The sequence below is a fragment of the Lagopus muta genome, chromosome 3, assembly GCF_023343835.1.
Source record: "Lagopus muta isolate bLagMut1 chromosome 3, bLagMut1 primary, whole genome shotgun sequence".
Lineage (NCBI taxonomy): Eukaryota > Metazoa > Chordata > Aves > Galliformes > Phasianidae > Lagopus > Lagopus muta.
Window position 1 is genome coordinate 38,180,334 of NC_064435.1, and position 26,175 is coordinate 38,206,508.

At 39.8% G+C, this 26,175-nt stretch overlaps 1 protein-coding gene across 3 annotated transcripts in view; it reads left to right on the forward strand.

Moving 5' to 3' along the window:
• LOC125690287 (transmembrane protein 68-like) overlaps positions 1-26,175 on the forward strand; it is a 48,820-nt gene that overhangs the window by 17,434 nt on the left and 5,211 nt on the right. The window contains exons 1-4 of one of the 3 annotated variants that reach the window (XM_048938439.1): positions 13,649-14,100; positions 18,148-18,476; positions 20,490-20,654; positions 22,982-23,175. In XM_048938439.1, the coding sequence (XP_048794396.1) occupies positions 18,191-18,476; positions 20,490-20,654; positions 22,982-23,175 (645 nt within the window). In that variant the 5' untranslated portion in view covers positions 13,649-14,100; positions 18,148-18,190. Of the gene's footprint in view, positions 1-13,648; positions 14,101-14,142; positions 14,285-18,147; positions 18,477-20,489; positions 20,655-22,981; positions 23,176-26,175 lie in introns of those variants that run through there. The other 2 variants (XM_048938441.1, XM_048938442.1) reach the window with 2 other exon arrangements.

The following is a 26,175-nucleotide window of genomic DNA, read 5'->3' on the forward strand; positions in this document are numbered from 1 at the left end:
GAGGCCCATTTATGGCTTTGCAATTAATTAGGAAATCAGAGATATATTGAAATTCAATTATTAGAAAAATCTGTGAACCTGTCACAGAAGTGAAGGCTGAAGAACAATGATAGCTGTGCACTTTTTACTACTGTAAGGTAAATATATTTAGACAGGTAAGATTTTGCCAGGGAAGATGCAGAAGGTGCCTGAAGAACTAAAGACGCTGCAAGCAAGAAATTATGAAAGACAAGAAATTGGAAGGAAGCATTCCCAGAAAATGGGTTTTAGTGGTAGACTTTGCATCTTATAGGGAGGAAGTTATGGGACTGAGCTCTGTTCTCTCTAGAGAGAAGGCTGCCCACCTTTTCATTTAGAAGGTAACATATCTGTCAGTCAGGGATAAGCAGAAGTAGCTGAACTTTCTTTAGAGCCGAGACGGGTAAGATAATCTCTCAGGGTCTCTGCACTGTAATCTTATGATTCTACGCTGTATTTCAGTTTCTCACAGGATTTCCACTGAATGTTGCATAGGTCTACTTGGAATTTGGAAATGGTAGAAAATAATTTGTGTGGACGATAATAGGGTGGATATTATGAGACCAGGAGACTACAATTCTGTGTAGTCGTTGCTTCTATACATCTCAGATCATTCTCATGACACCTAGTTTTTTTTTTTTTTTAATTTTTTTTCAAAATGTTAACAACTCTTTTGTTGTCTTTTGCCATACAACAATGGAGATGAAAAAGAGACTGTATACTCCAAACCTGATATGTATATATACACACATATATATACTTTGGCTTAACTGGGAAATGCCTGAGGCACTTCTTTACCCTTTACCCAGTTCTAATAGCACGTCAACAGGACAGGAATATTCAGTCTACCAGATGCTCAGTTGGTTTACCCAGATTATATTTTTTATCAGAAACTGTCTCTAACTTCCCACAAAGTCCCCATTTATGCTCAGAGTAATCATCTTGCTTTCAGCAGCTTTAAACACAAGGCAGGCTATCAGTTCTACGTGTCAGATCTTTAACACAAGGTAATTATTGTCCCTTTCAAATGACCGGGAATAATTTTTTGTAATATAAGGAAAAGAAAATATTCATTAGCCTGTAGGAGGAGTATAATCTGAAATGGTAACCTTGCATTAAAATAAATCTAGTCTTGTGGAATATCAACAGATTACTCCAATGGATGATGCAACTCCCACTATTACCTGGAGGGAGACACATCGGTCATACGGCTCTCCAGCTGATATATGTGAATAATTAAGGTGTCAAAGGATATCACACATGCATTCTTACTTATGTGCCCTAAAAGTCCCCTTAGTAAGAAATAGAAGATTTTGTCCTATTATGTTTTTCAGAAGTCTGTTTTATATGTTATGTGTGTAAAACTCTTATGACCTTAGCTTTTTATCTTTTACAAGTATTTTATACAAAGAAGAATTAAGTCGAAATGGCATTAAGATTTGCTAAAGTGATGTCACAAATGTAACCAATCTTAGTCCAGCTATTGCAAAATTAGCTGCTCTCTTTCATAAATAAACACAATGAAATTTTCCCTCTATTGGCACATACATTAGTTGGTGCAAATGGGTGCAGATACACCATGTAAGGCACATACTCACTATTTACCTTGCTATTTGTGTCCTCTTCTACTCTGCAGAACCCACCTCTATAAATATTTATCTCCTTTTCAACCTAATTTGAGCTTTCAGACCCTGATGTGAGAGGGAGTGAAGTCAGTTCCAGAATGAGAAAATGTGCTGAGTGAACTTTAAAGCAAAAGACTTTTTAATAAGAATTTATGCTAAACTAACATTGAAACATGAAATGTTAAGAGATCTTCAGTTCAAAAACTGAGAAAAAATATCACAGTATATATCTACATCTAAGTTTACTTTAAACAAGCCAAATAATTCAAGCACCCTCCAAACAAGTAAAATCAATAAAAATATACATAGTCTTGATACGCTATCTGTATACAATTTGTTTATTTATTGAAACCAATGAAAAAGTACTTTTACTTTTAACATTGATGTTGCTACTCTAAAACTTTATTGTGAAGTAGGATGAGCTTATGGAACTCTTTTTAGAAAAGTAACAAAACCCAGAAGTTCAGTCTGTAACTAGATATACTTAAATACATTTTAAAAAATACAAATATTGGTGAAAAAAAAAAGGCTCTACTGTATGGTAACTGTTATGCAATATTATTTACAGGCATTGCTCTCACCCTGATGATTAATAAGATTATTTCCACACCTGGGTGGTGTTAATAGAGGACTTAATTATTTGCTATAATTTTGATTAAGCTGTTTACAAAGTATTACTTTAATATCAGCTCTACAACTTAGAGCACTTGGGTAAATGGCAATCCTATTAGTTTCAAAGATGGTCTTGACCCACAGATGTGAAATCTCTCACTTTTACTTTAATGACCCAGGTAATTTCTGACCAGGAGACAAAAGGAACTTGAATCTTGAGGAAGTCTGTGATTTTAAGCAGCTTCCCAGGCTGGCCACATTTGTGATGGTCAGCAGGTGCTTTTTCATTGAGGTATCGTGACACTGAATCACATAACTGAGGCAGGAAAACGAAGAAAATAAAAATCTACTCTTTTATTTTTTTTCTTATTGACTACTCACAGCTGCAAATGTAGCAGAATGGTGAATAATGTTTAGTGAATAACTCAGAAGATACTGTTCTGACAACCCTACGGGGTATAACAGACAAAAGATATTTTTATGGATCTTTGGTCTATATTATTATAAAGCAGAACTTCTGAAACTTATGTTAACTAAGTAGTCTATCTATCAATTTCTCTACACCTCGTGATGTTGTAGTGAATTGTAATGACTGCTGCACTTAAATGTAGATGCTTCTCAGCAAATACCCTGTATTTTTAAGCGTACTCTCCAAAATGCACTTTAAGGAATAGAAAGAAAATGAGTAAGAACATAAGAAGAGGTATTTTAATGTTTTTAACTTGAGTCAGGATATTAAAAAGGACATTTTTTTCATTCATTTTTTTCACTCACTGTTTCATTGTATATTATATATATAAGTGGTAAAACTGTAATTTGCTTCCTACCTGAATCGTAGAAAGGCTTGGGTTGGAAGGGACCTCAAAGATCATATAGTTCTAACCCCCCTGCTATAGGCAGGTTGCCAACACTAAATCAGGCACTAGATCAGGTTGCCCAGGGCTCTATTCAACTTGGCCTTCTATACCTTTGGGAATGTGGCAGCCTGAGGATGATGGGAGTAGGAAAAGATACAAGAAACAATGGTATTTTCTTTGCAATTTCAATTGTTAGGTTTGGAGTTATGTGGAGAACCAGTATCAGATAGCCAGAAAATAAGAATGATCTCAGCTGTGGGATTGAGTCAAAGGAGACACAGGCAGTTACAAGGCCTAGGGAAGCACCTGAAAGAGGACGTTAATTCAAGATGAAATCTGTAATAATGTGACCAAATCACTAGGGAGTGCACTATTTACAACTCTTTCTTTACCTAACAATTACAAGTAATAATAGAGTATATAAGAACATATAGATATTTCTGTCGTATTCATCTAGAATTATTTTATTCCTTAGGGATTAACAAACTTTTCCCTGTCTGTTTTAGACCAGAAAACAAGGACCATTGCTGGCATGAGACAGTTCTGAACCCTGAGTATTCTGTATCAAAGATGCTACTGTGTTAATAACTAGGCAGATTATTCCAGCACTGGGTATTCTCCTTAGCAAAGCAACTGAATATTCTCCTTAGCAAAGCAACTGAAGCTCTTCAAGGTACACTGTCCATACGTGGATTTGCACTATGGTGTTTTTAGAGCTAGAAGAATTTTCAGCCTTCCAGTAAAGAGGTAGGTTATGATCTCTCTTGTCTCTGTCTGACACCTAAGTACACCAAGACAAAAAACTGTCTCACAGCAGTCAGACCCTTGCCCAATGTTGGAATCCCAGAATTTGTATTTGGACCCTCTCCAACAGCTCCCTGTCTTTTTTGTACTGTACAGACCTGGACACAGTACTCCAGATGGGGCCTCACAAGAGCAGAGTAGGGGGGGACAACCACCTCCCTATCCCTGCTGGCCACCCCTTTCTGCAGGAGCCCAGGATACCATTTGCTTTCCAAGCTGCAAGAGCACACTGCTGGCTCATGTTAAGCTTTTCATCCATCAAGACCCCCAGGTCCTTCTCTGCAGGGCTGCTCTCAAAGACCACTCCCTCCAGTCTGTATGGATGCCTGGGATTCCTCTGGCCCAAGTGCAAAACTCTGCACTTTCCTGTGCTGAACCTCATTAGGTTCACCTGGGCCCATCTTTCCAGCTTGTTGAGGTCCCTCTGAATGGCATCCCTTCCTTCCACTGTGTCAACCTCACCACTCAGCTTGGTGTCGTCAGCAAACTTGCTGAGGGTGCACTTGATTCCATCATCGATGTCACTGATAAAGATGTTAAAGAGCACCGGTCCCAAGACAGATCCCTGGGGGACGCCACTCGTTACCAGCCTCCACCTGGACATAGAGCCATTGATGACCACCCTCTGTCTGTGGCCTTTCAACCAATTTCTTATCCATCGAGTGGCCCACCCATCAGATCCCCATTCCTCCAATTTGGAGATAAGGATGCAGTGGGGGACCATGTCAAAGGCCTTGCTCAAGTCCAGGTAAATGACATCGGTCGCCTTTCCCTTGTCCACCAATGCTGTCATTCCATCATAGAAGGCTACCAGATTGGTCAAGCATGTCCTTCCCCTGGTGAAGCCATGGTGGCTGTCTTGGATCACACGCTCATTCCTCATGTGATCAAGCATGTCATCCAGGATGATCTGTTCCATGATCTTCCCAGGCACAGAGGTGAGACTCACCAGCCTGTAGTTTCCTGGGTCCTCCTTGCTCCCTTTCTTGTAAATGGGAGTGATGTGACCCTTCCTCCAGTCATCTGGGACTTCACCTGACAGCCACAACTTTTCAATTATGCTGGAGAGCGGCTCGGCAACCACCTTGGCCAGCTCCTTCAGAACCCTGGGATGCACGCCATCCGGCCCCATAGACTTGTATACATTCAGTCTCATGAGGTGGTCTCAGACCTACTCTGCCCTTACAGTGTTGGGGATTTACCGCCCTGGTCCCCACCTAGACGTTTAGGGATGCAAGGCTCAGGGACGTGAGAAATATTAGAATCCTGGCCGCCAGTGAAGACCGAGGCAAAGAACTCATTCAGTACCTCAGCCTTCTCTTCGTCTGTTGAAGCAAGTTCTCCTTTACATTTACCAAAGGAGTTACACTCGCTTTGGCCTGTCTCTTCTGGCCAGTGTACCTGTAGAATGTCTTCCTATTGTTTTTCATGTACCTTGCCAAGTTCAATTCTGCCTGCGCCTTGGCTCTTCCTGATCTCACGTCTGCAAGTCCAGACAGCATCCCTGTATTCTTCCCAGGTGACATGCCCTTGTTTCCAGAGCTTGTACACACCTTTCTTTGCCCTCAGCTTGCCCAGCAGGCTACTGCCGAGCCAAGACAGTTTCCTAGCTCCTCTGCCTGCTTTCTTATTCAGAAGAATAGAGAGCTCTTGTGCTCTCAGGAAGGCATCCTTGAAGAGAAGCCAGCTCTCCTCAATGTCTTTATTGTTAAAGACAGCATCCCAGGGGATCTTGGCCAACAGTCCACTGAACAGCTTAAAGTTTGCTCTTCTGAAGTTCAGGGTCCTGACGCCACTCTTTGCCAGGCCCACATCCCTCGAGATCACGAACTCAACCAGGGTGTGGTCACTGCAGCCCAGGCTGCCACCAACCTTAATGCATCTCTTTCGTACAGAGGTCACAAATGGAGTTTAAACTGTCATGAACTGTGACGACAGAGGATATGGATCCATCCACTTCAGCAGTGTCATAATAAGCCTTTTGACAATCTGTTCTGTAGTAACACTTCCTTGATTTGGAGATGGCTCTACCTCTGGATTTCTTGACTGCTGTAATCAGCTTACCAGATCATCTGGAAAAGAAATAGTGCTGTGGAGGTGAAAAGAGATGGCACTCTTGATATCTGCCTCAGAGTTGTGAAGTTTAGGAAGCAGAATCGTTAATTTAATCCTCAGATTAAACTTCAGCATTGCTTCTGGGAATTAATTGTGTCAGAATTACCCAACCAAAAGAATATTATATTTGAAGAAGAAGCCACATTGCCCTTGAATTTTTCCCACTTCTTAGTATTGGAAAAAACACCTTACTGAATACATATAATGATAAACACATTTCCAGGCGCTTGAAAAGTAGATTCAGGAAGTTTGTGAATGTCAAAATCAGCCCTTCCTAAATGATGTGCTTCTACAGATAGCAACTAATTGAACAGTGCCTTAAAAAGTTGTATACATCTGGGTACAGAAATATTAAAATATTGAAAAATATATATATTTGCAGGTATAATGAAAAACTGAAATGCCACACAGTGGCCTAAGTTAGCTACCATATGAGCTACCAGATTATTAAGTTCTTGATTGAACTAAAAAACATAATAGACTCCTTCAATTCTAATAGAGAGTTCAGGATGGTTAAAAAAGCTAAGCAGATGGAAAGGTTCAACAACATATCAAGACCTGGTGCACTTTGTCAAATGAACTTTGCAGATAATTATTCTTCCTGTTGAATCAAGAAAAAAATTTTGGGAATATGCATGTTACTTTACCAAATACGATTTTAACAATGTGCAAGAATATATTGGATTGGCCAAGATCCCATAACTTTCTCAAAGGCAAAGCTGGAAATCAGTGATGAAAATACTCCTGGCCAGTGATTGTTGCCTTTTATATATCTTCCTGCAACAGGAGAGACAGAATGACATCAAAGACTGGAAACACCACCTTAGCTCATGCTAGTTGATGACTTGTCTGTGGCTCAGACTCCTTATCCATGAATATCTTACTGGAAATCACTTAGCAACCCTTACTACAAAATATCCCCAGGGAAAAAAAAATATGAAAAGGACTTTTTAAAATTCAAGTTATTTGAGCTTCAGTGGCTGAGCACAGGCCTGTTTGTAGTGTGGGCACAGCAATGAACAATACATGTGAAAATACAATATGTATTTTAAAAATGAAAGTAGTTACATAAAATTTATATATACATACTCCATCTTTTTGTAGAATTCCTCTTGCACACCCTTCTCTAATTTTACAAAGAAGCCCTGGAGATATACGGATAGTAGGCAGATTTTCAAGTGTATTCACACTGCCAGAGAAATATAAAATGTCCTCAAATGTGAATAAGAATCAGGGATGCTGCTCTCTTGAATCTGCTTTGATGTTAGAAAGATCTTTGGTACAGTGAATGAAGTAAAATAAATGTTTTCTAGTCTGATACATTGCAGCATATCTACTAAATTCAGGCTCTATTCTGAAACATGACTGTGCAAAAAAATGGTACTTCTTTCATGGGAAACTCTTGTTTTACAAATGTATTGAGTTATTTTTTTAATTTTTAAATAGTTTTTATTAGTGGATATTACAGCCGTAAATATAATCTGAGTTACCAGAAAACTTCATCAGGAATAAAATCACTATAATGTAAATCAGCAACTTAATACCTTACTAGTCAGTGAGGCCTCGAAAATCCTGGCTTTGATTAGGTATGAAGTGTGGCTTATCACTGAAAATCTAAAAATTAACACAGAAGAAATGCAACACCTTAATTCAAGGAGAACTTCAGTACCTTTTCTTAAAGGAAGTAGGGACTGAAAGAGACACAGGACAGGAAAAATGGTTTTAAATCAGTCCAATTAAGGAAGCACAATGGTTTGGATTCACTTTCTTATTCAAATATATACTTAATTTCTTCCCTTTTTTTCAGACTTTTTCCAGGTGATAGCATTGCTTTTTTTAGCATTATTTTTTAAAGTATGCTTTCTTATTGTTTTATTGCAAAGATTACTTCATTTTATATACTCTTAAAGAGCTCATATATATTTTTTTTCACGTGGCATGAACTAAACATCTAAAATTACAATGAGGAAAATGCATGTGCAGCTGTGATTGCTTCTAATTTTAATGCAATGCTAAGATGCTTTAACTCAACATCTTTCATATCCCTCCCCAGCTCCCATCTTCTGAAACCCCTGTTTGCTTCACAGAAGAGTCATAACAAAATAATAATCAGCTTGTAGTGTAGAGGGGTAATTTTTACCTCTGGATTATTTTTAGACTGAGGTAGACAAACATCTATGAGGACACAGAATCAGTGCCTCGGGCAAAGGGATGAACCTGATCACCTATTGAGATCCCTGTTAGTCCTTTCCTTGTGATTCTGTGACAAATACCTATCTGCTCTGGCCATAAAGGGTTGTCTCCCCATTTCCTTGGGCATAAGGATTGTGCAGCATTTGTGTGTGTGGAGAGATACTGGAGATGATTTCCACTGCCCTCTAATTCCCTCAGCTGTGGTTGAATTCAGTTGAATTTGTGCTAAGAGGGCTCAAGATAGGAAAGCTCAGCTAGGGGATAGTAAATACTGACCTCAAATACATATAAATATATAAAGTAGTTAAAATATCTTGCAATTATTTATGTGAAAGAATGAGTTATTAAACAACTTGTTCAAATGCCTTGGTGACATTGGATCAAGTATGTAATGCAGGCATTTATCTGTTGTATTTTATATCATAGAAAAAACTGTCTGAGGAAGAAATTTGACTACAGTGCCTGACTTCTCATCAATCTGTATGTGAGTTTTGCCACATTTCTGGCTGGGTTTTCTGGTTTTAGCTATGAATGGGACACTCCTGTAACCTGAAATGAAGTTGAAATATATTCCCCTATAAAAATAAATGTGTTCTTTAATGTTTGTTCCAATTCTCAACAAACTCAAACAGATTTTAACCTTTTATTTCTGCTGTTTTTTAGTTAAGATTCTAATTCATATGTTTTTCTTTTTTTCTTCATGATGAAGAAAAAGATGTTTCATTAGAAAAAAATATTCCATTTCAGGCAGTTTCGTTCCTGTTGAAATGAAAAATATTTTGGATAGTACACTGGAAGATATTAGGAAACAAAATAAAAAAAAATACAAAACAACAACAAACATACCCCACATCCTGAAATAAAAAGCATCCTAAATGGATCCATTCAGGAAAACCCATGTTCCTGTAAGATCTGTAAGCTTCAGCCTTGTTTCGTGAGTACATTCTGCGTGGGCAAGCTGCAAGGGTGTATAAAGGAGGCATGTCACCCACACTTGATATTACAGCTTATCTACTTCATTTTCATTTGTGCACATTCTACCTACTCATGCAATTGCTACATAAACTCCCACTCAACAGCTTGCAATAGAAAGAATGCTGTTATTACAGTATTTAACTCAAGTAATAGCTAGTGCAGGGCTGCCTAGCCTCTTGACAATCAAGACCTGAATTATATCACGAAGTTTATATTGGGATTTAAGTGTGAATAAGGTTTATAATGCTTGTAATGATGTGAAATTATTCAAGAGCCCTTCAGGGGATCATAGGTGGGAGTGCTCGAAAGCGGAGACCTCAGTCCTGACTGCAGCCCAGCCACAACACAAGCTGTATAGCACTATGTGCAGGCAAAACATCTGATCTGATAAAGCCCTATTTTATTGTGTCTATATGTGGGTGAGCTTAGAAAATAAGTGTGTATTTAGGGACACATAATAGTTAATAGACCTGCAATTTGCATAGGTGTCCATCAGCAACATCTCCGCAGGGCAAATGCATTAAATATGCTTCAGTCCTGTTAAAAGAGACGCACTTAAGGCCATCACTATTGTTGTGACTACTCATGCCAGCACTGGGCTTGGCTCTTTTTGCCTTGAACAGTGATGAGTTGTCAGAGAAAATACGTATACATGTCTTTGCTGATGTATCACAAATGTTGCAATCCAGAAAACAGGATGTAACTACTGCAACATTCCTTAACCTCTGTGTGTATTTGGGATGAATCTTTTTTTCCTACCTCTTTGATGGCAGGTTGGGATATGATTGTCATGATCTAGAGGTCAGAAAAAATAAATATTTATATTCTACAAGCTGTGCTCAGCTCTTGGTTGACCTTATCAAATGCTTATTGAGCTTTCAGCCATTTATATGAAGAATAAACTCTTGTTCTGTGGTGAAGCTGGAGTGAATTCAGGGAAATTAATGGATTTATTTCTGACCTGTGTCTGCTTTGACCTACTCTGAAACTTTAAAAATGTGGTGTGGTTCTGTTCAAAAAGAGGGTCAGTTTTTAATATTTAAACATCTGTAAAGATTCTGTCCTCTCTAAATACAATAATTTTTCACAATATATAGTATTGATCAGACTACATCTAAGCAGAACAAATCCTAGTTCCTCTACCTCTAGGCACAAGAATAGTTCAAGATTATCAACTGAGGCAATTAAATTTGATGGCAGTGAATTCCATAAGACCAGAGGGAGAGAGGAGTACAGGGAACTAGCAGATGTTGTAGGAAGGAAGGCTGGAGGACTGGGAAACATCAGTGGTGTTTAAAATATATGAAGATGGACAAGGAGTCTGGAGAATAGCTTTATAAAAGGTTTCATAGTGTGTAAAAGAGGTTGGAATGGACACCAGCATTTCTAGAAAATGAAGCTCTAGAGATCCAATAGATCTGGGGGTCCTGAGAAGGAGGAAAGCAAAGCTTTCATTGTTGACATTGTGATGAATTGAGCAAAGAAACCAGGAACAAGGTGACAAGGCAGAGATTGTTCAAGTGAGATGGATTAATACTGAGAACAGAAAGACAGAAATGTGGAAATGACAGACTCTCAGGTTAAGGACTAGTGATGGAAACAGGGAGTAACAATAATGCAGACCGAGATTAAATAAGAAGGCTATGGAGGGAAGGAAGCTGATCTGAACATCAATAGAATGGAGGTATATTGGAAAAGAATGCAGAGGAAACTTGAAATATATTAGTACATATGTAAATAACATATTTCTGATTGTCTACATGTTTCTTGAACACTGTTTTGCCTATGGATGGGTTCAGCACAAAGGTCACAGACATCAAGTTAAAGAAGTGAGTTTATCTTCACGTACATATAGCAATGAAATAATGAGTGAAAAGGTAGAGCAAAAATAAAACAGAACAAGGTAATAAACCTAATCATTACAACACAAGATTATCTATAGTGATTAAAAAATACACATCACCAATTGCCTTAATACTTTACCATCATCCAGACCTGCAGTCTCCGGGGAACCCTGGTTGCAGTGATGATTTGGAGAGCCTTTCCACTATTTGGGAAGTCCTACACAGTGTGTTCACTTGTAGGTGAGGTCTCCAGCTTTTCTGCAAGAGGGTCCAGCATTCATATTGTAGAATTAAAAAGTTTACATAACTTCAAGGGAGGCAACAGCTGGTTTCATTCCCCTTTTTGGATGCCACCACAAGCCTGGCCAGAGCTCCATAGAGTTTGTATTCTAGACCTTGATGCCATGTTTCTAAACAAGGAAAGGTTAATACATTCTCATAATGTTTTGTCTAAGCTATATCTCTTGCAAATGAGACATTTTATCCAACGTATATATTTCACTAGTGATCATACATATCTTGTTAATGATGAGATACTAATGTAATGTATAACACAAGGTTGTGAGGTTCTTCTAGAGGTCAACTTTGGTTCAAGACATGTTGTTCAGGCCTTAGTACTTCAAACACCTCCAGGGATGGTGACTCCATCACTTGTTCTGATACTTCACCACTCTTTCTGAAAAGAAATTCTTCCTAATGTCCAACCTGAACTCCCCTGGTGCATCTTAAGGCCATTATTTCTCATTCTAGTAGTTCTAGTTCTTTCATGCTGATGTAGATTCGTTGCATGACAGTGTAGTCATGCAAATACAAGGAAACAAAACATGTAAACAAAACGAAATAGTTTATTTCAGGTCAATAAGCACTATGTAGTTGTTGTTGGGTTTTTTTTCTCTATCTGCACTGACCACATAAATATACTTTCATTACTTTTAGCAGTTTATTTCTGCATTTTGTTAAGCTCATTACTAGCAAATGTTTTTTCCAATGATATTACTGCTTTATGCAAGGCACAAAACACCAAGCCTTTTCTAAATGTTTTCCCTCGTGAGAAAAGCTGTTTCTGAATGAGTCTGTCTTGATCCATATAAGCCATCAGAAAAGCATCACCACTGAATGACTTTTTCACAGGTTTGTGATTTCTTCCCCTGAACAAAAGCTATAGACAAGGTACGGGCAGGAAGAAATGTATAGCAGCTATACTTCTTTTATCTCATGGGGACTTGAGCAGAGGCAGCAGCAGTTCCTGTCTTTGCATGGGAATGAATGTGACTGTATGAGGAGATGCTTGGAGGAGCACTGCTCGCTGTCCTCCACATCATCTTGTGTCAGCTGAACCAAGACTCTCAAAAATTTGGAATGAATCTCTGCTGAAGGATCCTCTTTGGGAGTAAACCCTCCTGGGCAACCATTCCAAATCGTCTTCACAATGTTACTGAGTACATTCAGTCCTCTGATCATTTACAGGTCTGGATGGAACTTTCTGAAAGCGCTACAGCAGTGTCACTCAGTGATCAGCAGCTGACAGGCAATTATGCCTCCATCAGGAACTATGCCATGAATCAGTAATGTGGAAAAGACAAATTCTGAAATCTCTCCTAGTAGCCTTTTCATTCATTATTTGAATCTATTCATACATACACTTTTCTTTCCTGGTATTCACTTGGGAAACTAGATTCTAGAATCTCCCATATTCATTTACAAACCACTGCTATTCCTCAATTTCTTACTTAGTATCAAAGCAAACAAAGAAACCTGTCCCAAACAGGTCTGTACTCAGCACTGGTGAGGCTGCACCTTGATTACTGTGTTCAGTTTTGGGCCCCTCACTACAAGAAAGACAGTGAGGCCCCAGAGCATGTCTGGAGAAGGGCAACAAAGCTGTGAGGGTTCTGGAGCACAAGTCTTATGGGAAATGACTGAGGGGACTGGGATTGTCTAGTTTGGAGAAGAGGAGGCTCAGGTGAAGACCTCACTGCTCTCTGCAATGACCTGAAAGGAGGTTGTAGTGATGTGGATGTCGGCCTCTTCTCCCAGGTAACAGAGAGAGGATGAGAGGGAATAGCTTTAAGTTGTGCCTAAGGGGATTCAGGTTGGATATTAGGAAAAAATTATTCTCAGGATGGTGAGGCATTAGAAGAGGCTGCCCAGGGGAGGTGGTGGAGTCAACTGTTCCTGAAGGTGCTCAAGAATTTTGTAGATGTGGCTGACTGAGCAACAATTGTTCAGTGGGCATGGTGGTTGACAGTTGGACTAGATGACCCTATTAGAGGCCTTTTCCAATCTTAATGATTTAATGATTCTATGATTACTCCTTTTTTACCACACTTAAAAATTAGTACCTGTTGATCTTATCTGCCTAAGAAAGATCTCTGTCCTGTCAGTCATACAGTGAGTAGTAGTAACGGAGAATTTAGGCTTCCCCTGCATCATGTATCTGTAATAGCATGGCTTAGCCTTTTCCGTTTCACTCACGCCCACAGTCTGTCTGGCACCCTGTTCTGCCAAGCTTTTAAAGATTTCTTCCTTTGCAAAAGCATTACACATTGTCAGCTTAACAGTCAGTGCCGCTGCCTGCACGTTTCCACGCTCGACGTGAAATGCGCACTGCCCGCTACTCCCTCCTTATGACCGCTAACAGAGCCCGTGTGACCAGCCCCTAAACCCGCTCCCTGCAGCGGTAGCGGTTTTAAATCCCCTCCGCCCGCGGTACACGTTGGCGGAACGCTGCGGTTTCGCAGCCCCGCGGGCAGACAGCCATCAACCATCGCTGTTCGCCCCGCAGCGAGGGACTGAGGGGGCCGCGGGAGCGGGGAGAGGATGAACTGAAGGCTGCCGCTGGGACGGGCAGCCGAAGAAGGCTCCCCCCGACCCCCCGCTCCGCTGTTATCTTCAGAGCCCGTCCAGAGGTTTTCACCTGGGACACGGTAAAAATGGAGGTTTGGGTGCGGAATCCAGAGGCCCAGCCCCGCCTCCCAGAGCTGCGGGCGGGGGCGGCACGGCGCTTATCCCGGGCCGGGACCCAGTCGGCGTGGCGCACCGTACTGCTGCGGGCAGGTGAGGAGGGCGGGCGAGGCGGGCGGCAGTGGGGATCGCCAGGGGATCGCGAGGGGATCACCGCGCCGCGGGGACGGTGGGCCCTGAGGAGCTGTGCGGATGGGCTCGTGCGAGGAGCCTTCTTCGGGGCAAGTGTATGAGAAACGCTCCTCTGGATTGAGCGCCCTACGTGCGCATGCAAAAGGTGGATTGCGCGCTGAAAGCAGGGGGACGGGGCTCTGTCATTTCTTGCCGGGTGGCAGTTCTGCTTCGGAGGGATGGGTCCGTCAAGTTTTGGGGTGGATGCGCTCATAATTTAAGGGAAAGCTTTAGAAACACAGCAGTATGCAAAGTGTTTGGATTTATGGGGAGAGGAATGGTGGGCTGTGTCTGTATGGGAACAGCAGGAGTTATTTTCTGTGGAACTGTCATAAAAATTCTGGGAAATATAAAATGGGATTTATTTTATGTCTGAAGGCAAGATGTAGAGTTGAACAGTTATATCATATCTATTGTGAAATAGAGCAGTTAGCCTTGACAGAATAGAAAGTAGGAGCCTGAAAAAAAAATAAAAAATAAAAAGCAGTTATCAAGAAGTTCTGTCCAGAGGAGTTTCAAACTGCTTAGTGCTGCTCTTCCCACTGTGCTCTGCTAAGCCTGCAGACAAGAGCAAAGCGCTGGGCAGCAAGACCAAAATTATCCATTATTCAGTTGAGGCTGGAAGCCAACTGTGAGTTTTTAATTTTGCTGCCACAGGTCTCTTGTGGCAGTTTCATTGTTGCTTTTCTGTTCCCTGGAATTATTGTGTTAGCTGATATGTCTGTTCTTATTGACAAATGCTCCTTCAGTATGAGCTGAGGATCTGAGTGACTTACACTATATGGGTATTTTATTGGAAGGGTAGCTCCCTTTAAGAAAGGAGATGTTACTTCTGTCTCCCAGTGACATCATTTGCAATCTCCTATTGTAGATAGGGTTATTACTCTGGAATTTGGTATGCTTTATAGGCGGAGCCAAAACAAACATCTTGCACGACAACACAGATGATGTTTTCTGGAAGAGCAATGGAATTATTCAGATCAGTAACATTTCATATCCATCCTTAGTTGAGATGAGAAAAAAAATGGTTCCTTGACTTAAGGAAAGTTCATTCAGAAGATGTTATGCCCGTTTGTTAGGCTTTTATGGCGTGCTCAGTACTAAAGAATATGGGAGCTGCTCTTGGCTCAGATTTTAGAAGAGCGGAAGAGGAATTTCTCCCTAAAATTCTCAGCAAAACAGCAGTTACGAGCAATTTTGGTAATCTCATGTTGTCCTGCTGTGCATAATCAAGTGGGTCTTTAGGAAATGATTTGTAACAGGCACTTGGATAGATGTGTAATAATTTCTCTGTACACTGACTGATAAAAAGGATGCTGCAAAGTTGTGTTGGTCTCAGCAAGGGGCTGGTGAGAGCTATCCAGCAGGACATGGCAAACATCCATGTTCTACCTATCCTGCAGTGGTCTTTTTTTACACTGACAGTACAGAGAGATGCGTTTAGCGTGTTGGACTCAAACTCACATCATATGGTTGAAAACCTGGTCAGGGTTCATTCTTTCCTTATGAAATGTTGGAGGCAGTGTACAGCTTAAGTATGGGACCTAGAACTGAAACTCAATTGAGTGTCCTAGCTACAAGGAAAAGTCATGAAGTCATGCTCCTTGTTGTTTTTTGTTTTGTTTTTCTTTGTTAATAATGTATGCTTTTTCTGCTCTGGCAAACTGGAATGATGTAGAATTGGCTTGTGACCTGCCAGCCACTTCCCACCCGGGTGTGAAGTTAACTCTGTGTGTGGCAAAATACTTCCATGTATCCTCAGTAAAATTTGTACTGGCATTAGTAATGTACCTTAATAATCTGTTCCCATGAGTGGCTTTGCTTGTGCCAATGCTTCTTCAGTCATCCTGTTAGCAGGGGGCTGGCTGCTCCTGCTGGGCACTGAGCTGGGGGTGCCCACACTGGGGTGCGGTGAGAGGTGAAGGGTGCTGGGAAGTGACTTCTGTCTCTGTGCAGGTGTGTGGCTTATGGTGACCCTTCTACAAGCCCTCAGCAAGACCTGAGTACAAGAGTAAAACCTCTCATTTCCCCAGAAAGTGTAGGTGCATTTGTTTAAAAGGTTGCTTTTTTTCCAGTCTTCTGGATTTCCCTGATGTTTCCAGAGTTATTGAGAATGAGTATGGTGAGGCCAGAGTGATTTTCAGTTTGGCTTTCTGTTTTATTTCCTTTATTCACTTATTTACTGATTTTGAAGCACGTTAGCTACAAGAAGACACCTGAATGTGTTAAATGTTAATTTTAGTGTTTTAGCAGATTATACAATCTCTCAATCCCTAGGTTCCAGTCAGTGCTTAGAATATTCTAATTAATATCTATATCACACAGCTATTATAATTATTATCAGTATATTTACTACATGCTTAGAAATTTTGTGTGTGATTTTTTTTTTTTAAAGAAATTCTAAGTTTAGCTACTGGCTGTAGTAGCTCCCAGTCTGAAGACTCCATAACAATGTGGAATCCATTCCCTTCCTTCCTCACCCAGCATTGCAGGCTGAATGAATTACTGGCAGTAGTGTTCACAGCCTCTGGTTGAGTAGCGTGGGGCAAGCCCTCAGCATTGCCTTTTCCTAAGGCCTTGCAGCAAAGCATACTTCACAGGCAGGGAAGATTTGTAGTCCTTATTGTGTGTCAGCAACTTAAACCAATTAGTATATCCTTGCTATAGAGTAGCACCACTATATCAGCCTTATCCTTCTTAAGCACCTTCTAAGCAGGGTTTTTAATATCCAAATCATTCAGACTACTCCTTTTATTTGTTTCATTTTACCAATAGAGTTTCTCACTGGTGAGAGTTTCTAAATCTTGTTATATTTTATCCAGGCACCTATCACCAGTATATAAACAATTCCGTACCAATTTGGTGTTGCTCTTTGCCAGTTTGGTTTCATTTGTGACATGCAGAGCATGATACAAAACAGTGCTTGCTTCCTCTGTGCTCCTAGCTTAATGTCCTTGCAGCTACTGCAGTTGATTTCTTTGGCTTGGTAGCAGCCATGTCCTGAGGAGCCGAGCCAGTGTTCGTGGTACTGAGGCTGTGCTTTACACCAGTCCACTCCAGTATTTTACCCAGGGCTTCCAAGAAAGAAAAGAGTCAGTGCATCTCCTGTAAGTATTCAGCTGAAGACACGACGTCAGAGCTAAGTCTAGGCTTGCTGTACTCTTATGATCTTGGCACTGACTGTAGCAACTGTAATTTGTTTCTTGTTGGTACTTGTTCTGGTGTTGGGCCAGAAGAATTTGCTTGTTAAACAAGCAGTCACCTGATTGAGGCTGAATTCAGTTATGGATCACTGACTTTGTGATGTTTAAATCTCTGGCTAATGCTTAAGACGCTTAAAACAAGCAAGAGATGCTGTGATGCTGTTGCACTCCAGAAAGACCGTTACCTGCTGTAATGCAACTGGAGTCAAGTGCAGGAACAGACCAATTAAGAGCTGTGTTTGAGGCCATGGAGCTTTTGCCAGGCCTGGTAAGTCTGAAAGAAGGGTGTATTGGCATTGTTGTGTGGATGGGAAAGAGCAGCAAAGAGCTTCTTTTCATAGTGCTGCCAGCAATTAGCAAATGCTGCCCCAGACTCCTCTAGCTCTGCAGAAGGAGCCAGCTGTTCAGGCTTTTCCTAATGGCAAAATTGTCTTGAAGGTCTGCTGGGAAGAAAGGTGTTCCTAAGGCACACACCTTACTTGCCTTGTTCTCTGGCTGCACTCTGGACTCCAGCCCTTGTACTTAGAATCCTGTTGTCTAGCAGTGTAGGAAAGACACTTAAGTACATATGATAATCTCATCATCCTTTACAGGCAACAGTGGTAGCAATTACCAGCAGTTATCTTACCATGACAGAGAGAGGAAACACATTTGAGATATGACAAAATAGCTATCAGTTATATCTATGGTAAAAATTTTCTTTTAAATTGAGAAGCTTGCATGATCAATTAGATTATTATTATTATTATTTTTCTCTTTCATGCAGGACATGATAGATAGAAGAGAATCCTGCACCAGGACAGATACCTATGACCTACCTAAGCTACTTTGCTTACGTGCTGGAAGAATGGATTGCAGTGGAGTACTTGAAGAAATATTTTTTCCACATAGTCATCATATCAGTGACAATTAGTGCAATATTAGTTTTTTTTATAGTTCCTTTAACAATCCTCTTTTTCATTTACCTTACTAACGTGTTGCTTATAATATATCAGAGGAATGGCGAGGTAAAAGCAGATCCCTTGAGTGATGTTTGGGATAGTGCAAGGAAAACTGTGGCAAGCTTCTGGGATATATATGCAAGAATATGGCATGGTAAGTATGACATGACTTAACTGGAGCTTTGAATTACAGTCAGTAGTAAGTACGCCTAAGTTTTAATTTTAGATATCTTCCAAATGTATGCAAGTGATTATGTGTGTGTGTATATATATATATATATATATGTGTGTGTGTGTGTGTATATATGAAGCTGCACTTTAGTTTGGCATCTAACCAAAATTTCTCCCTCAAAGACTGCAATTTAGAGTATTTAGAATATAAGGGAGCAATGAGATTATGTACAGGATACATTTTTCTAGGTGAATAGGCAGATGCACTTCTTTTTATATGGTATCAGAATGAAGTACTGTATTAATGCTAGTTTTACTGAATTAAGGGGAAGGGAGATACAAAAGCAGAAATAAAATTATGTAGCTTGTTACAAACAGCTACAAAACAGCTTTCAGGGATTGAAAACAAAATAATTCACTGGAAATGCAATTTTTGGCTGAGGAAACTTACTGTGTTGTGATAATATAATTTCAAGAACTGTATGGAAAAAGAAAAAATAAGATGCCACGTTTAAGTTTGTACTGTAGAAGAACTTAAAAGTAACATGGTTTTTAGTTTAATTATGCTTAACCTTCAGACATTTTTTCACCACACCTTAGCCCCTAGGGAAATCCTCAGCCAGAAGCTTGACACCTGTTCTTTGCACAGATGTAGTTTAAGTCTATTAGCAAGACTTAACTTGCTGCCCTAAGGATAAAGAATAATAGGTTGTTATCAGTTACTTGCTGCTCTTCTTCACAGCTTTTACTCTTAATCTTTAAATATCCTGCAACTTAGAACTTCCTTAACCTATTTTTAGAACTCTGCCTGCACTGTCCTTGTCTTTTCCTCCCCAGATGGCTTGTTTATGGAGCTGTATCAGGGATGGAGATAAAGGCAGGCCAGGCGGAATAAAGTTTTTATTTAGTAGAAGCTGTGGCTTTTGCAAGCCTCCTATTTTGGTTCCACCTAAAGCCTAGATCAAATAAAGGAAAAACCAGGAAAGAGGTTCATAGAAATCCATGTCTATGAGGAAGTTCCCTTCCCCCATGAAGGAATGGTTTTAAGTCTCATGGAGCGAGTTTGTATTTTGTGGATTCTTTTCTGGACATAATACAAAGTTGCCATAGTTTATGTACTTATCTAAAATCAGAATGAAAAGTTCCCCAGCCTTTCAGTACTAAAGGCAGCCTATAAATAGGAGGGGAGTCAACTCTTTGGAAGTGTTGATAACAGCAGGACAAGGGGAAATGGTTTTAAGTTGAAGGAGGGAAGGTTTAGGTTGGATGTCAGGGGGAAGTTCTTTACAGAGTGAGTGTTGAGGTGCTGGAACAGGCTGCCCAGAGAGGTTGTGGATGCTTCGTCCCTGGAGGTGTTCAAGGCCAGGTTGGATGGGGCCCTGGGCAGCCTGGTCTGGTATTAAATGGGGAGGTTGGTGGCCCTGCATGTGGCAGGGGGTTGGAGATTCATGATCCTTGAATTCCCTTTCAACCCTGGCCATTCTGTGTGTCTGTTTGTGTGTGTGTGTGTGCGCGTGCGTGCGTCCCCTTCTTCTCCCAAACTTTTCATTCTGTCTGACACAAAATAGAGATTTGTATTTCCATGTTTCAGGAAAGCCTCATAGTTGTTTGCCTCCCCTTCTGATGAATCTGTTTCATACTTGTACAGTACTGTGGGTTTTTGCTTGTTTGTTTTTTTCACAGTAGCCTGAAGAAAGTTCCAAACGGGCAAAATTTTGCAGTGATGTGATTAAACTCATGTGGGAAAAGGCCTGTTTCAAGTCTGATCTGAGGATTAAGTTGCTCAATAAAGTAAATCACTAAGTAGCATAATTTGTGGTGTTTGAGGGGCTTTCTCTTTGCTGTTAATCATAAGTTCCATACAGAACTTAACTCTTTTCAAGCTAATGCACAGGTGTTTACAACTATCTGGAAGTCAATTAATAAAGGACAGTAAAAAGTTTGCTTTAAATTGCCAAGCTATCATTGTTGGTGCACTGCTTTATATCCCAAACAGGTTATGAACTTCACGGTGTAGAAAACCTACCAGAAGGACCAGGCATTGTTGTTTATTACCATGGAGCTATTCCGATAGACTACCTCTACTTTTTATCTAGGCTATTTCTCTGGAAGAAGAGACTTTGTCTGTCTGTAGCTGATCATTTTGTCTTTCGTTTACCAGGTAAGAGCATGTTCCCTTGTATAGGCATCCTGAATGCACTCAAGCTGTTGCTTATCTTGGTGAAAATAACATTTACTACAATTGGAAGGCTTTTAAGAGGATATCAGAAATAAGATGAAGGTTACCAGATTGCTGCAAAAGAGATCTCTTTTTCAAGAGATAAGTGACAGAGTAGTATTTCAAATTGAAGAGTAAAATATTTTTGTTATAAATACATAGTAAACTTAAACAAACAAACAAAAAAACCCACCAACAACCAGAAAGCCCACAAATAATAGGAGGCAGGACTCTCTTTTTGCTGCATTAGTAGAAAATGTAGTTGAAGGTAATAGACTGAATAAAACGGTTTTTCATGCAGCCTCTCTTGTGCTACTTATCTGCTTTTTAGCAGAAAAATTGCATTTTGTAGATCCATTCTTTGAAGAATGCTCCTGAGGATATGCTGTGCCAAACTCTCCAAAAGGCTTCTGATCAGGTCCACATAAAAGTCTGTTAGATAATTACACTGTTACAGGAGAAGTCTTGTGAATTAGTACCTGGTAAAAAAGTGGGAAAGAAAGGGTAGAAATAAACAGTTCATTTATGTTACAGAGAAGTAGCAGTTATTGGCATATCCATGAAAATCTGTGCTGGCACCTATACTGTTTGAAATGCTCATAATCTAGATCTGAAGTGAGGTAGCAAAACTTTATCCTGGTTGTTTTTTTCAAAGCAGTAAAAATTCATAGTACAGTTATCTAACCATAATGAATAGCTAACATTAAATGATAGATGAAACAATATTAAATGTAATGCACTGCAGGGAAAAAACAACAACAACAACTTTAAATAGGCAAATAATAAACAGATAATTAGGCTTTAAATTCTGTAGATGACTTTAGGAAAATATGTCAGCTCAACTCTCAGCAATTACTGAGAAGCAAGCAGAATTTAAGGATTATCATGGAAAGAGAAGAAACAAAAACCTGCATGAAGGTGCTCATAATGCACATGGTATCCAAACTTGAGTGCCGAGTGGAATTCTGTTCTCCAGATGTAAGTAAAGCTACAAAGTAATTAATACACACACACACACACACACACACACACACACACACACACACAAACCAAAAAAACCCAAAACAACAACAAAAACAAAACAACAACAAAACAAAACAAAAAAAACCACAAAAAACATGGATGATCAGAGGCCTGGAATGGCTTCCTCTGAGGAGCCAGGTAAAAGGAACAGGAATAGAAGTCTTACATCACTAAGGAATATAAAAATGGCTGTCAGGTGAAGTTCCTGGGGACTGGAGAAAGGGAAACGTTGCTCCCATTTACAAGAAAGTGAGAAAGAGAGAGCCGGGGAACTACAGGCCAGTGAGCCTCATCTCTGTGCCTGGAAGATCATGGAACAGATCCTCCAGGAAGACATGTTAAGGTACATGAGGGACAAGGGGGTTATCTGAGAAAGACAGCATGGCTTCACCAAGGGAAGGTCATGCTGACCAATCTGGTGGCCTTCTATGATGGAGTGATGGCATTGGTGGACAAAGGGAAGGCAACCGATGTCATTTACCTGGACTTGAGCAAGGCCTTTGACATGGTCCCCCACCACATCCTTATCTCCAAATTGAAGTGAGAAGGATTTGAAGGGTGGACTATTTGGTGTGTAAGGAATTGGCGGGAAGGTTGTGGTTTGATATAGCAGTTGGCAACCCTGCCTGTGGCAGGGAGGTTGGAACTTGATGATCCTTGAGGTCCCTTCCAACCCAAGGCATTCTATGGTTCAGCGCTTTTCCATCTATGTTTTGGGCAAATCCCAGAGAAGAGACTCATTTAATGGTTTGTACAGTGTTGAGACTACCGTGTTAAATCGGTACAGCAGCCCAACTTAACTACAGAATGCTCAATTTAACAGTTTAAAAATCAGTGTTTAAAATGTTAAAAATCACGTCTTAAAAGAACTCTAAAAGTACGTGCTTGTTAAGTATTTGTATAGCAAGCCATATTCTACTGAAAAAGAAAATTTACATTTATTCTGTATTAAAATCTATTTTAAAAGAACTGGCAAGAATAGATACTTTCAGATTTCTAGCTGTGCTGCACAAATATCAGTTGTGTGACTGCTGTTTTGATAATTATGAAAATAGTGTGTGTAAGCTTTGAATTACTGAGGTGCACTTTATAAGTCGGTTCATCTTTATAAGATCTGAGCAAAAACACTGCCAACCAATATTCAGTCTGTATGTATTTTATTTACTTGGTACTTTAATCTATGTTCATGAGCATTAGATTTTAATTTGGCTGTAATCTTGTTCTTACATGCTGCTTATTTATTGCAGGGCTCAAATTATTACTGGAAGTGACTGGTGTTATGCCAGGTACAAGGGAGGAGTGTCTCAGTGCACTGAAGAATGGACACTTGGTGTCTATTTCACCAGGTGGAGTTAGAGAAGCCCTATTCAGTGATGAAAGTTACCAACTCATGTGGGGAAATCGAAAAGGCTTTGCTCAGGTTGCTCTAGATGCGAAAGTGGTGAGTATTATATGTATATTTCATTTCTTGTATTTACTGTATTTCAGAAATCTACACTGTGGTCTTTCACAATACTGATGTAATGCATTCATGTTATCCTTTTTTTTTTTTTTTTTTTTTTTTTTTTTTTTTTTTTTTTTTTTTTTTTTTTTTTTCCTGAGGGGGATCCAGGATTTTGTTCTTACCATTTATCTTTTCTTCATGTTTGTGAAAGATTGTATCAACTTGCATAAGATGATGCATCTGCATTAGCACTCGAGTTTGACTTGAGTGAAACAGTTTTTTCATCTTCCTCACTCATTATGCTTTCATTTGCACCATGGAATGATGTCTGAATACATGAGCTGCATTCCTTTTGGCAGAAACTTAAACAAAAATTGGAATCTAATATCCTCCAACTTCTCATGGGCATTCAGTCAATGGTACCAGATAAGAATTAGTTCCAAGTAAATGCAGGGCACTGAAATGTATTCAGTGTTGATGTCAGATTGCCAGAGTCAGATGTTTTCCTCCAGAAGAGTGTTCCTGTTAGTTCCCACTGTGCTAATGTACACATGGCCACAATTTCAGTTATATTGTCCGTATGAATGATGGCCTTCAAATATGAACTTCCACCACTGTGTCTGATATCTTCCACAAAACTTGAATTTCTTACCACCATTTTCTTTTTCTTTTTGCATAGCTGTATCTATTTTTTATCCCATTTGTTGCTTCTCATACTCTTAGTTGCTTTTGCCAAAGCACACTGGGTTGCGAAATGTGTCCTTTTGTGTAATATTTCTTCACTGCTCTATCTGCCTTTGAAATCTTGTGGGAAGAAAACTAAACACTAGAATAAATCTAGAGAAATTTAATTGCTCAGTGGAAAAAAGTATTTTTAGCCCAGGACTCATACCTCTTTGCTGTACGGCCTTTTGAAAGTCACACTTTTGTGTTTCTGTTTCCTCTCTCTTTTTCCCAAAAAGTATGGGCTTTTAAACGCTAGCCAAAATACTCCATGTATTGTAGGGTCTCGTACATCACCACTGGTAAGAAAATATCAGAATCTGGATAGGATAAACTCAAAGTCATGTTAGCATTCCTTTACAGTATCTCTTCTCATGTATTAAGTTAATAATATACTTGAAAAGTCAGAGAGTTGTAAGTTTAACAACTTAAAGTGATTTCCAATCACTTGTTTTCATATCTGTCTTTCAAACTTCCCCAAACATTAGAACAATGTTTTGCCAGATATTTTCACTTCACTTGCAACCTTATAGCGTTACTCTAACATGTAATATCGACATCTTTCAAATAAAAATTGAATTAAAAAATAATATTGTGTGACCTTTATCGAAAACTTCACAGAAATCCTTGCTGTGAATCCTCGTAATCTTTTCACTTTTCTATAATTCAGAAGTAGGGAGAGCTGAATAGTGAGTGGTAGCTAACATTCAAAAGCACCATCTGTCGACAAGTGTTTTTCCTTCTGAGTTAGTGAATTGGGTCTCCCTTGAGGATAAAGTTGTGGACTGCTTTTCAGTATTGTGAGCATCACTGCAATTAACTTGAATCGTTAATTAATTCCATTGTTAAATGGAAAAATCGTTAATTAACTTCCATTGAATTTTCGGCATCTTTGCTATTTCTCTGGAAGACTTTGACCAAAATTAACTGAGAAGGGGGGGGGGGGGGGGGGGGTTGAAGTTAAGTGCTAGGCACTTAATGTTGCCCACTCTACTGCTCATATATACCATTTCTCATATAAAGTTAGGCCAACATTAATAACTGGACTCTGTCTTTTGACAAATTTTGACTTTGATTGCTCCTGTTTATACTTGCTACGTCCTTTTCAATACTGGTCAAACCAGTCTCAGACTTTGACTCAAGGTTGTGGATAAACTCATCTGAACTGACAGAACTTGCTCTGTAAGGTAGCAATTCATGTGCTTTGCTAATACTTACTCAGATCCTGGATAAAGGCAAGAGAAGACTGGTAGCACTTTGTTTTAAATTTATTCATCATACAGTATAGCCATCAGCCAAAGAAACACATTTTACTGTACCTGTTACGTAGTCATGGCAGAATGGCAGTTCCAAATCTGCCACAGGTGACTTTAATGGGGATTTCAAGACTGAAATAACTTTATCTATCTGAATAGACATTGTTGTTCCTCGTATAATGTTACAGAAGTCCAACAGTTCTTGCACTGAAAAACTTGAAGAAATGTAGTTTTATCCTCTGTTCTTGCTTGCAGAATCCCACATTCTGTTTCTACTTCATCTTGTATAACTACTCTCAAGTGGGCACTGGGAATAGTGTTACTATTTAATGTAATGTTATGAATCAATGAACCTCCTGGACCTGGATCTGTATCAATTTCATTTAGGTAGGCCAGTGACCTGACCTTCAGAAACACCTTCTATCTATGCCTGGAGTTTGACAGGCTAATGGAGACAAGTCATTTCTGAAGATTGCTACATCACTTTATCTATGTTTGTTTGCATCTATTACCTAACTAGATACACAGGTGCTGCAGTTTTTAAATTTCTTATAAAAAGTAGTGCTTCAGACATTTTTCTTTCTTTTCTGTAATTTAAATATACACATCTGAAGATCAAGAATGTTAGAACAATGGTGCCAGTCACTTTGGTTGGAGGCTGCAAAGATGCAGCAATGTCCTGAGACTGGTGATGGTAGGCTATAATATCCTGAGCAAAAACTGGGAGATCAATTGCAACCAGGTATTAAGAAGGGAGGGAATCAACAGTCAGGTGAGGAAGTGGTAGACAGCCTTAGTAAGCACAGGGTCAAAGGTGAGGTGGAGAATGGGGATGTTGTGTGTCTTCACTTCGGTAGGGCTTTTGACTGTGTTTGCCACAACCTTCTTGTAGACAGGCTGACAAAATCTGGGATAAGCAGGCAGTAAGATGGATTAAGAAGTGGCTGAACTGCTGGGCTGAGAGGGCGGTGATCCACAGCACAAAGTAAAAGTAAAGCTGGAATCCTTTGTTAATTAT